Source organism: Corapipo altera, unplaced genomic scaffold, assembly GCF_003945725.1.
Source record: "Corapipo altera isolate COAL_440 unplaced genomic scaffold, ASM394572v1 316, whole genome shotgun sequence".
NCBI classification, from domain to species: domain Eukaryota; kingdom Metazoa; phylum Chordata; class Aves; order Passeriformes; family Pipridae; genus Corapipo; species Corapipo altera.
In genome coordinates, this window is record NW_020884974.1 from 132,065 (window position 1) to 145,754 (window position 13,690).

Consider the following 13,690-nt stretch of genomic DNA (forward strand, 5'->3'; position numbering starts at 1 on the left):
GGGACAGTGAGGACACTGCCCTATAACACCCCACAGCTCCTGAGGGACAGGGAGGACACTGCCCTATAACACCCCCCAGCTCCTACAGCCCCTCACTCAGCTCACATTGACAGGGACAGTGGAAATATATATATATATAAAGTAAAACTCCTGGCTGAGCCCATGAGCTTGTGGTTCCGGGGCCGAACTGTTCCACCAGGCCCTTGTCCAAAGTCCCTGTGCAGCTTTCTTGGAGCTCTTTTGGGAACTTCTCTTCTCCACGTCTCATTATTTACCATTCCCCTTTTCCCTGTGTCATGGAGATACCTTCATGACAAATGACTTTGTTGTTTCTTTCAGGGCACTAACGAGAGTGCTTGGAACGAGCAAGGGATCTCCATGATGCCCTGACTGAATCCCATTAATTCAGTACTTAGGATGCTTAGGAACCTGCTGGCCAGTTTTAAATTCTTTAATGTGTATCTTGCTCATGCTCTAACTTGTCCAGTATTTACATGTTCTTTCCGCCTTGGGCTAAATGATGTACAGAATTTCAGTAGAATCACCTTCGTCAATGAAACCTGTATTTCTGGGTTTTTGTGTTAGCTTGTCAAGATCTATTTTCAGTAAACTCATAGGCCTTCATTATAACACATTTCTCATATATAATTCTTGAAAAGATGAATATTATTCCATCATTTTTCACTTAACTGATATCAAAGCGAGAAGCCCACAATTACCTGTATTGTCCTGGTTATTCTTTTCCTAGATTGGCACAGGAACTGTTTTCCTGTAGCCCTCCAGAGCCCTCCAAGATTAGTGAGAAATCAATACCATTGGTTCAAAGTTCTCTCCGTTCCTTTACTTTGTATCGCTTCTTTTAATGTGAATTACTCACAGTAATGAACTTCAATGCCTAAGCAGCTCTATTTATAATAGTCATCCAGATTACTGTTTGAATAGGAGTCTGTATCCCCACAGAATTCATCTGGAGAACAGGAATATGTATCATTACACCCCAAAGGCAGGACATTCTTTTGTACTTGTTATGACAACTCCATCATTTCTATTAATCAGAAGGAAGTAGAAACAGTAACAAGGAAGAGGAATGGAAGTGGAAGTGGCTTTGTCTAAGGCAATCGTTTATTCCAGATGAATAGAATGAATTCTACATTATATAGTATTCTACAGAATATTCTACACAAATTTCCTGAGTTTTAGAAACAAATGTGAAACAAAAACTGACTGCCAAAACCACAACAGAATCCACAAGTGCCAGCCAGAGAACTACCCACCAAGCTGCAGTATTCTTCCTTCTGGATCCCTCCTGAGCAACTCACGTCTATCTGTACAAGCTACACAAACCTGTTCACTTAGTACCTTGACTTCCCCATGTGCACGCTAATATTAGAATTTTTTTTTCATCAGGGTGACCTGGCAGCAGTGAGTGAAAGCTCTGCTTATGGAATGGTCAGCGAACTTGGTTCTCTGGATAATCATCTACAGACATTCCTATTTAACCTCACAGCAGAGCTTGCTCTGAGGGTTTCTCTTCCTCTGCAAACCTCTCAAGCTCAGAGCAAAACCAGGTTCTCCTACACACTTCCACTGAGGAGGATCTTTGTTCTCAAAGTGCCCCTCAGCAAAGCCAGCCCAAGCCTCGCTCCTCTCACCTGCACCTCAGGAGATACCAAATGCAAGGTTATAGGAAGTGCTGCAGAAACACTACACTCTCCACATGCAGCCTAAATAAAGCTTTCAGATCCTACTGATTAGAGACTTGGACCAGAACAGGGTTAGCAGGGCAAAATACAGTCACAGCAACATATGGAGCCACTTTAAAATTCAGAGCACTGACTGTACCTTACAGATTTTGTACAGAGATTCCTGACCGTCTCCTTCTGTATCTTTGAAATAATCATGTGCTGGGTATGTACGATGGATATCTCGTTTGATGACACTCTCCTGAGCAGAATCCTGTAAAAAAAGAGAGAAAAACCTCAATGTATTAACCTGGTTACAGTGTAGTTAAACATCTACATAACAGAAAATGCCCTGTGTAATCAACATGGATACATCAGGTAACTGCTTTACTGACTCATCCTCCAGAAATGTTCTGAGAAGAAACTGAAAATCCTTTGCAGTCTCAGATGCAGTAATAACTCGACAGTTTAGCCAGAGTAACATGGCTTGTTTTCTGGCCTTCAGGTTTAAGGTTTATCCTTAAAACTCCAAGGAAATTACTAGTTATTTAACTGTTGCGGCATTATTACCACAGATCATATGCTTATTGTATTGCTCTGGCAGTAAAAAACCCAAGAGAATTAGAGTGTCCCTCTCCTGCAAGCTCAAAGGTACTAATCTGAAATGTGTATCAAGTGGCCATAAAAAGTGATAGCTAAAAATTCATAAAGAATTCCTATAAAAAGATGGGAATCACTGCAATCAGACCTGAGAAACACCACTGTGTGCATGAGGAAGTGGTATCAACACGTCAGAGCTGGAACTACAACAGTTAATCAATTATCTTCAGGTTCCAGTTGCCATCAGTGCAAGATATACCTTTAGGTTGGTAAATATCAAATGGTGCTTTTCTCTATTACCTTTCTAATCCTTAAGGAAAAATCAACAAAATCCTCACCTGTGACTTGGAAAATAAATCCTTTATATATACTTTTACCTTGAAAACAAAATAACTCTGTTACAGAAAAGCTTCTGAACCCTCAGACTGTATCTAGTAATCCAGGGCTTTCCATAAAAAAAGCTCTTTTTATACCTGCTGGAGTCAGTAACCAGGTAATCTCCTGAATTTCGGTGGTTTCTTAATCCCATAAAGCCTCTGTAGAGAGCCTGTGCCACACAGAAATGCAGCTGCCTGGGGAGGGCCGAGCCAGAGGTCCACAGCAATTCCCAGCTCCAGCTCCCTTTGGGCCCATCCGTAGCCAACACACACAGAGGCACCACCCTGGGCCAGACCAGACTACCCCAGAGATGAAATCCCACCGCTGTATTCCTCCATCCCCTTCCACGGCAGCGAGGACACAGCCATGGATGCCCCAAGCACAAACATCACTTCGTGTTTTCTGACCCCCTTTAGTATTTTAGCCTGAGTAACACTGCACAGAGAATCCCAGAATGGTTTGGGTTGGAAGGGACCGTAAAGCTCATCCAGTTCCACCTGCTGCCATGGGCAGGGACACCTTGCATCAGCCCAGGTTGCTCCAAGCCCCGTCCAACCTGGCCTTGGACACTTCCAGGGATCCAAGGGCAGCCACAGCTTCTCTGGGCAACCTGTGCCAGGGCCTCCCCACCCTCACAGCCAAGAATTCCTTCCCAATATCCCATCCAACCCTGCCCTCTGGCAGTGAGAAGCCATTCCCCCTTGTCCTGTTCCTCTCCAGTCCCTCTCCAGCTCTCTTGGAGCCTCTTTAGGTACTGGAAGGGGCTCTAAGCTCACCCTGGAGCCTTCTCTTCTTCTCCAGGCTGGATAGCCCCAGCCCTCCTAGCCTTTCCTCACAGCAGAGGTGTTCCAGCCCTCTAAAATACCAGGCATATTGTTGTGTGCTATGACAAGGAAAGCTTACAAAGAAAGGGGATGTTTTTTATTATGCCAATTGGTACTGCTGGAGAAAATAAAACCTGGTTTTGTGCTTTCACTGTGTTATCATGATGATTCTCATCAAAGCACCGTGCAACTATGAGCAACCAAAACTAACCACACAACAAAGCAAGAAAACACAGACTAATAATGAAAATTTAATAACAAGCAGTTCTCTAATCAGACTTCTTTAATGAGTATTTTCATTTACATGGCTTCCAAACACCAGAGAGGTTGGAAAACTGCAATTTGGGTCCCAGATGAGGAAATGCCTTAAACAGCATTTGAGATCTACCAGCACATTTATGTGAATTCTTCAGCACAGATTTGATAAGATTCAGAGAAAATTACAGGAAGGGCACCACGTCCAGCACACACATCACTTTCCTGTCAAGTCATTGTGTTTGACTTCCCAGTACTTCTCCTTCCTCGATCGGGAGGCCAACATGTAACTGAGCACACAGAAGCTGACAAGAAGATGTCCAAGGTAGGGCCAAAAATATTTGTGTAAAGGCCCAAGCGCACAGTCACTTTTACTGAGTTAAAAGGAATCTGAAGCAGTCTTCATTCAGCATTATTAACAAAAGATACTTCTGAAAAACTAAAGGAAAACAATTAAATGGACCCCAAAAAATTAATTTGGAAGACTGGAGAATTAACTCTTCCTCAAAAAGCAATATCCCTTCAAAATACAATAAACCCATAATTGCAGACAACCAAGCAATGAGTCTAGAGTGTAGAACTACTTCTTAAAATAGACCAAAAATACCTTGGTTAAGTTTCTACCTTTTTGCAGGCAGTTTGTCGACAGTGCTGTTCTCAGGAGTACCACAGTTTACAGTTCTCTTCATTTAGGCTTTTGGAGGATTTTTATTCTTCTAAAAGTCGTGATTAGTTAATTTATAATGGAAAAATAAAAAAGCTAAGGTGAGATGGCTATCAAAGCATTCAGAGTTCTAATGATCTTTCTCACTTCTAATAATCATTTCGGTGCTGCCAACTCAGAGAAACAATATTCTACTGAGGAAAAGAATTATCTTCACGTGTCAGCGCTCCGACAGCTGCCACCCTGCTGAACAAGCTCTCTGCTCCAAGTCATCTCCTTCTGAAACAGCTCCTGCAACGGAGCAACTACCCTGGAAAATTGACTCCTTGACATTGCTGCCACTTCCAGCTCTCAAGATGCTGCTCTGTGTGGGCATTTGATGCCAGAAGGCAGATGGACAGAGAAATAACGAAGAGAACAGAAAACTGTTTGTATTAAATAAATGTTACAGTAGAAACATAGGGCAATCTTTATGCACCTACGTCTGGAATTTTTAATTAAGAACATCTCACATGCACTCCAACTCATTTGTTGTCTCAAGTGGACACAGTCTCATGATGAATTACAGATAGGGAGCAGAAGAGACTTCCAAGAACTGGAGAATAAGTATTGGATCAGCCAGAAAAATTTATTAAGTAAGAAAAATCTCCTGGGGCATAACATGTCAATGCTGTATTGAGACTCAAGATTTCTTGCCCAATTCTGCCCAAAAATTGCTTTTGTGAAACCAGGCACATCCTTTATGCAAAAAAAATTCCAGTTTTCCTTACAGCTTCTGCATTACAGCTGCTGATTCAGTATGGAAAGATGCAGAATTAAAGGAATTCAAAAGTTTAATGTGAATATTAAGGAAATAATAAACCGGGTCACAGGTGTCTGAAACCTGGCATTCCAACTGAGCAGCAATTCTGACCTCAATCTCCTTGTGCCCCATTTCCCTGGTTAATAATAATTTCCCATCTCAGTAGGGTGGTACGAAAATCAATTAACATCTGAAGCACTGAAACGCTGTAGTGATGAGTCCTGCAGAAACGTTGAGGAGGGAAATAATAACTCCAGCCTCCAATACTGATCTGAGTGGTGTCTAGTAAGGCACAGGGTTACATGACCAAAATAGTAAGGGGGAAGAAAAAAAATAAAGCAGCTCATTAGATAAACACTTTTGTACACAACCAGGCAGAGAGCCTGTGAGGAACACAACCCAAAACTATGGACCTCTGTGTGATCAAGAATACATCATTAGGTATATCAGTAGGTAATTCTTATACTGTACTGAACTTCCAAAGGCTTATCTCTAATCTTAAAATCCTTCAGAGTTGGTTTTATCACATATGTTTACACAGGAATATATAATTTGCATTTTTTAGTGGGAGGTGTCCGTGCATATGGCAGGGGATGGGAGTGAGATGAGCTTTAAGGTCCCTCCCTACCCAAACCACTCTGGGATTCTCTGTGCTGGAGACTCACTGCAAGTTCACCTGAGTGGCCCATTTTAAAGGTCTGCATCTCTGATGAGGCTCAACAAGCTGAATTTGTATCACCTGAACTTCATCTCTTTACTAGCTAAAAACAGTCAGAATTCAGAGTACCAAGGAAAGGAAGAAAAGGGGAAAAAAAATTAGAATGGGCTTTCAGCAGCTAAAATTACCATGTCCTGGAAATCTGGTGTGTCATGCTCCTTCAGGATCAGATACTGAAACTTTGCTACATGTTGTATGGAAAGCAAAAGCCTCCAGGCTGCTGCAGGCATTCATTCATCTCTCCTGTTCAGCCAAGACGTGAAAACACACCTCCTGCTGGTATCAGGAGTTGGAGGTACTCTCAGTAAACCTGGCTCTTAACCCTGAAAAGCTGTAAATTGAAACATTGACTGCCAGGTGCACGTTCCTGACATTATGACATTGTTTCAGTACCCAAGTGTTTGCTGAAGGAACAGATTTTTTGCAGATTGCTTATTTTGTTCCTCAAAGTTCTCTGTGGTTCTGTGCAGTTCCACACAGGAAATATGAGTAATTACTTTAAACCCTCTAACACATAATCACAAACAGGCAGAAAACACAAACTACATAGAAGAGATGAGGTCAGTCAGCCTGGGTTTGAAATGATCTCCACAACTGGCACAAAGCTCTGCCCTCATTATTACTGATATCCTACCAAACTCCTGTTTCCAGTGAACCTGACAGCACATTGTGCCAGCATGTATATAGACATTATCAATCCCTTTCCTCTCCTCATTTTCCATGCACATTATAACCCTCCAAGTAGAATCTGTGATCCAAGAAAACCTCAGGTTCCCTACTAATCAGTATTTGGGGGGGGAAAAAACATAATCAATAGCTCATCCTTCCAGAAACATTGAATATAAGATGTTTGGCTTCTGCTCAGGTCTTCTGTAGCATATTCGTAATATATATCTTGTAGTTCAGCTCTTGCCTATAAATAGGCAATCATCATCAGCTTTTATTCAGCTGAGAGCATCTAACACTCAGACAGTACTAATTAACAGAGAAATGGAGAAAAAAAGCAGGGGATTATTCTGTGGAGACTTTTTTTTTAACAGTTATGTATCAAGATATTGAAAGTGAACATAATATTTAGGTTAATTCAGTAAACACCCTGGTCAGCTGAATTTGCAAATGCTGGCTCACTCTCAGCTGCATTTATTGCTGCTTCTGCAAAACCCCTTTCCACAAGCAGAAAGAACAGCAGTTCTCCTGGATACAGGGCCAGATCAATAGTTCATATCTAAGCAGGCCTGGGCTTCTGGCAGGTCACTCCTGGAGCTAAATTTAGTGTCAAGGTCTCTCTTCTCTCATGATTTTGTATTACCAATAAAGCTCTGCCCCAAGGAAGCAAACATCTTTTATCAAATTATTTCCTATACTTCTCAAGCTGTGTTTGACAAGGTGGCGGGCAAATTTTGAGAATTCCCAAGACAGGATCCTCAGAAATGATCTACAACATGCACCCTTTTATACTACGAATGTAAAATTACCAATCACTTCAAAACAGCCAGTTGTTAAAACACTTGTGGGATGGGACTCTGCCATTTTGAGATGCAGAACCACTGGGACTGCACTGGCCAACTGGCCAACTTATTTGTATCATCACCCATGAGCGCCAAGGAAATGGGGAATGATGCTCCTTTTGGAAGGCTGTCAGTGTATTTCACAGAATCATAGAATCTTTACGATAGACCATCCAATCTGACCAACAACCCAGCACTGCCATGCTCACCATAAAACCACATCCTCAAGTGCCACATCCATGTGTTTTCTGAACACTTCCAGGGATGGGGACTCCACCACTGCCCTGGACACCCCATTTTAATGCCTCATGACCCTTTCAGTGAAAAAGTTTTTCCTAATATCTAACCTAAACTTGCCCTGGCCAAACTGGAGGCCATTTCCTCTCCTCCTGTCAGCTCCTTTCAACACTGAAATCAGTCTTAAAGCTGCTTGGGAGGAGAAGCAGCCCTGGTGAGGACACACTGACTACCTGCCTTGCAGGAGGTTTTTCACCCTCTCAGAAAGTGGTGCTGACAGTTTTCAGCTACAACATGCTGGGCAAGGTAGACTTGGATGACGGAGAATGACAACTCCAAGGTTCCTGAAGACTGCACAGAAGGAAAAGGGAGCCTGAGATTAAAAAGGATATCTATGTCAATACTATTCTGTACAGAGCTCTAAAAAAGAAAGTGATGTGTTGTGATGACCTCTTTATGCTGGGTGCCCTCAACATAAGAAGGACAAGGAACTGTCAAAGCAAGTCCAGAGGGGGCCACAAGTAAAGGGACTGGAACACCCCCCCCCCCCCTTCCCCCGGAGACAGGATGGGAGAGCTGCAGCTGTTCTGGAAAAGAGAAGGTTGTGTGGAGACCTCACAGCACCTTCTAGTATCCGAAAGGGCTAGAGGGAACCAGAGAGGGAATCTTCATCAGGAACTGGAGTGACAGGACAAGGGGGAATGGGTTCAAACTGAAAGAGGGCAAATTTGGGTTAAATATACAGAAGAAATCCTTCCCTGGGAGGGTGGGGAGGCCCTGGCAAAGGTTGCCCAGAGAAGCTGTGGCTGCCCCATCCCTGCAAGTGTCCAAGGCCAGGTTGGACGGGGCTTGGAGCAACCTGGGCTAGTGGAAGGTGTCCCTGCCCATGGCAGAGGGTGGGACAGGATGAGCTTTAAGATCCCTTCCAACCCAAACCATTCTAGATTCTCCACTGCAGCAGTCACAGAGATAAGGCAGAAACAGCTCAGCCCTTAACAGGGTTGAGCTATCAATCAGCAACAGAAGAGATGACATTTTTCTGTAAAAAATCACAGCAAAACTAGATCAGACACAAAACAATCAATTCTGCATAAACTCTCATGTTGTGAAAAACAAACAATATCCATGACCTTTACTATGTTTGTGGTTTGTTTTCCTTCTCCCTCTCCCATTCTGGACACGCTCCCTCTCTCCTCTGCTACTGATACATAATTTATTCCCCTTACTCTGCCATATCCTCTCTCAGAGTAGTTGTCAAAAGAAAAACACTCTTTGTGCTACTGGGCAACAGATCAATGGCTGAAAGTACCAGGCTGAATTTTTTGCCACTGGCATGGAGCGCTGTGAATCCAGAGTTACTCTTTAACACCCTTATCCTGGGAGCTCCCTGATTTCTCACAAGAAGTGAGATGCTCTGTACACCACCTGATGGGGTTTGGGTACTTTTTTCCCCACACGATTTATAGTTTGCAGGAAGGGCCATGCACATCTGATTGTAGAAATCACAGTATTTCAGTTTCTGTTTTATTATGTTTGGGGCTTTATTTGGGTCACACGATCTTTAGCAGATACGACATCCAGCATTCTTTTGTTAGAGGTCGAAGGGAATTGTTTTAAGCACCAGATCTTGTCTGAGGTTTGATCTGTTTTTTAATGGCTCTTACTTAGGAAGGATGGCTCTCTGGAGGACATGAACACAGATCACCCCGAGCAAAAGCCATGTTATCCAGTTTACTCATCACCATTTCACCTTTTTCTCTGAGATATGTTACAGGCACCACCTCATAATCGGACAAGTCAAAAAGGTAACCCACAGATTTACCCCTGGAGCAAGGAATTTTGCCCAAGTTTCTTCTGGTTGCCAATTTTCAGATTAGTTTTCTGATTATGTCTCCTCTGTTAGAGACACAACTACATGTGTCAAGATTGGAAAAACTGTTCTTGTAATAATCTGCAATTTGAAATTCAAATATTTCTGACTCTACCACCAACTCAAGGGGTAATTTCCAGAATCAAACGGAGAGGTTAAGGCCTGTTTCGAACAAACAATACTTAGCTGCCTCAGTATGTGGAAAATCCATAGGAAACTGTTTAGGGAACATGGAAAAAGGTATATATTTGAATCCTCAACTCCTATTTATCTACCTCAATTGATGGTGCTACAAAACTTACTTTACTTTTAAACAAGTGCCTAGAAATCTTCACTACAAGAAGTATAAAAAATAAAAATATGGTTACTCTTTAAAAAACCCAAATCTTTAAAAAACAAAATCTAGGTCTTAGAATATTAGTTTCCTGCAGCCTCACTGACAAAGGAGCTGTCTTTCTAGTCAGTGTTTCTTTCAATGCATTTTTACAAATTCTGAAACTAAACCTACTTCTGGCCATCAAAAGATGACATGATCAATATAACCAGTCCATTTAAGATTTTAAAGGAAGGTCTGCTTTCCAGAGTTGCTTGACTTCTCCTTTATAAGCCGAGTGACTCCAGGTCTAAGAAAGAATTCCAACAAAATCTGTAGCTACGTAGGGCCTCCCTGACCTTTGGCATCTGTATTGCAGCTGGCAAAAAGTTAATAAAGAGAAAAAATGCTGCAATATCAAGGAAGTTTATCCAGTTCAGTGCCACTGATTTTAACAAGGAGGAAGTGCCTTGCAGCATGCTCAGATAAAGATTTGCCAATAGATTGATTTTAGAAAGCTTCTCAGGTTTGTAGTTGTTGAAGTGCACAGACTGTTTCTTCAAAAAGGGAACATCTGTCACTCATTTTCTTAAACAGTGGAATTCTTCCAATACTCCAGACAGAAACACTTCAGGAAGACCCAGGGCCACCTGCAGTGTTAACACACCAACTCTGTTATCTCCCAGACCCACTCTGACAACTGCTCCATAATTCAGCAGTCATTTGATATCCTGGACACTTAATTTTAACACTTGCTGTGACAACACCACCTTTACATTTTCTATGAAGTCACCCTGTTGTCTGGAAGTATGTCCTTTTTTGAACTACTCATCTTGCAGGGTTACTAAAATCAACAATTCCATTATAAATTAATCTTCTCTAAGAAATCCAGAATCTCATGGGTTTGCTGATTTGAGAACCCCTTGCATCACTGAGCATTGACATCAGACCAACAGACCAAAGACTCTGGCTTTTTGGGAGCATAAAACATCAAAACCACTTTTCAAGAAGATCTAGGAGTCTTTAATCCAGCCTGAGGAAACAGTACATGGCACAAGCTGAAGGCCAGCCAGGTAGCAGCAAAAAGGAGAGGAATACAAGCACGTGGTTTTCATGCCTGCCTCTGTCAGAACGTGAACGTAATTATGGAGATACCAGAACACTGTACTGAAAGGAAAAGCTAGATAAGGCCAGTATATCAGTGCCCTTAATGCTTTATTCTATTTTATTCCTGGTTTTTACACAACTTTATTTTAAGAAGTCCTATTCATCTACAATTCCTTGCTGAATCCTGCAGAGACAGCTGCTGAACCTGCAGCCACCCAGGTCTGTGCTGAGCAGCCACCACTGCAGGAGACGTGTACTGGGAATGCAGCTCTGGAGTTGGCTGCAAGACGAATCAGGAGCATAAGCAATTTGGACATGCTGATACAAGGAGACTACAGATCTCCCTTAACCCTTTCCTCAAGTCTTCTCCCAGCTGCAAGGAGAGGGAATGCAGCACACAGGGACAGCTAAAAGTAGGTTTAGGCAGATGCTACCAAGGCAAGCTTATTGCTAGAAGTCTTTAATACAATTTTAGATGAACTAATGAACAAAAGTAATGGAAGAATCACAATTGTTTAAGGTGGGAAAGGACCTCTTGAGGTCACCTACCTGCTCAAGCAGGGTTGGTTGCCTAGGACCATGTGCAATCAGGTTTTGAACGTCTCTAACAATGAAAACTCCACAACCCCCTGGGCAGCCTGTCCCTGCCCCCCCCTCACAGTGGAGGAGTTTGTATGTGCCAGTGGAGCCTCCTGTGCGCCCACTGCCTCTGCTCCTCTTGCTGAGCACTGCTGAGCATAGCCTGGCTCTGCCTTCTTTACGACCTCCCTTCAGGTACTTACATGCACTGATACGATCCCCTTGAGCCTTTCTGCTCCAGGACGAGCAACCCCAGCTTTCTTTGCAGGAGAGATGCTCCAGTACCTTCACCTTCTCACTGGCCCTTGCCTTGAGTCTCTAAGGGTGCTACAAACTGCTGTGCCAACCAGCTCATTCTGTGCCTCTAATTCTCAAGCAAAACCAGCACATTCAGGATATACAGATCCCTGAATTCAGCTTCCCTGAGACCTCAAAGTCCCACCCTTCCCAGCAGAGAGACAAAGGAAGGGCCATGCTGCAGAGCTCTGTATGTAACTGGGACCTGTGGGGCTGTGTGTGAATCACCACAACCATCTCCACTTTTGCCTTTGTGTATTGATCTGGTTTATTCCTATTGTTGGAAAGCTGAAATTTGCTTTCGATCCGGTGCCTCCTCAGGTTGAGATCAATACATCCCTGACATTAGACAGTATTTATCTGGTCACACATGGGTCAGAACCACAACGACCAGACAGTGTAAGGTCAGCACAGTGAACTAAAATAACTCTCATTTAGTTTCAAGAGTTACCAGTCTCCTATATACTGCTTTTTAGTGCATCTGAACATTTCTCAAACACTTTATACAGGCACTGTACGGAAAAAGAAGGGATATTTTAGCTGTTCTCTTTCTTTGTCAGAAAGCAAGGCAGCCTATGTCCTCTCCTTATTTAATGATTAAGTTTAGCTATTCCAATTATTCTGACTGTAATGGGGAGGTTATCTGGGTTTACAGATAATCCTGTTACTTCTCAATGATCTCTCACTGAATCCCTTCATTTTCAGAATAACACATGAACAGAATTTCTGTCGATGTCTATGCAAACACTCTCCATAACAAAACAGAAGTAAATCTGTTTAAATATGCTAATTCTAAGTGAACCAACAGTGCCTTCTTGGCACCTCTGACATTTCTGCCAATGAGTAATACAAAGAGGAAAATGGATGATTCTCATCCCATAAGGAACAAGGAATAACCATAAGACATATAAAACCAGCTACTTTCATCATCATAAGATGCAATTAGCTCATTTCAGCATAAACCCTCAGGCATGAAAGAATAAAGCAAGTTATAATGATAAAATGAAAACAAACCACAAAGAGACACTAATCCCTTCATATAAAAGATATTTCTGAAAAAAATACGATGACACAACGCTTGGTTTTAATGCTACAGAAGCACCTTCCATGCATTTGCAGTCCTAACATGGCTCAGTTATGTAACTCAGGATGTTCAAGTCTACATCAAAGCCAGCAACCATGGACCTTTTAAGCAAAGCTAAATTTACTCTACTTTACTGCAGTGGTTTGAACCTTGTTTTCCCCCAGAGGCTGAAAAGTGGTAACCCCCAGGGGTGGAAACCCCTGGAAGTTTTGAAGTTCTGTCCAATGAGCGCTCCTGCAGAAATGTAAACATATCACAAGCACCGGAAGAGAAGAGTTGTGGTTTGGTTGTTAGTAGAAGTGGCCATGTTGTAGAGCCACGAGGAAAGGGCCCCGGAGCCCCTCGGGGCCTCTGGGGCCCCCCAGCCCCAGTTGGGGGCTACAGAGACTTGGAACAGTGTTAAGCTGGACTATGTGTCTGTAGCTGTGAGCTGGGAGATGTTTTCTCCAAACTGGGCAGTGGCCGGAGAAAAGCAGCAGCCGAGCTGGCACTGACCGGAGAAGAGGTGGCAGAGAGCCAGAAGAGATAAGACGGAGCAACAGAGACATGCAGCACCGCAGAGAAGACTCCTGGAAGGAGAGCCGAGGAAAAGAGAGCCTGCAGCAGAGTTCTGGGGGTAAGAGCTGATACCAGAGCCCCCAAAACTCCTTTGAGACCTCCTGGAAGGAGGAAGATGATGGACTCTTACTTGAAAGAGCCTTGGAGTGCTGCAGCACTTGCAGAGGGGAGCTGAGAAGCTCAGAGCATCCTGGGAAGCTGGACCGGGACGGAA

At 43.0% G+C, this 13,690-nt stretch overlaps 1 protein-coding gene across 7 annotated transcripts in view; it reads right to left on the reverse strand.

Annotated features, from left to right (window-relative positions):
* The window catches only part of RABGAP1L (RAB GTPase activating protein 1 like), a 225,616-nt gene that overhangs the window by 101,003 nt on the left and 110,923 nt on the right, over positions 1-13,690 (reverse strand). For all 7 annotated transcript variants that reach the window (XM_027665273.1, XM_027665271.1, XM_027665272.1 and 4 more), the window contains one exon: positions 1,843-1,956. In XM_027665273.1, coding sequence (XP_027521074.1) covers positions 1,843-1,956 — 114 coding nt within the window. The remainder of the gene's footprint in view (positions 1-1,842; positions 1,957-13,690) is intronic.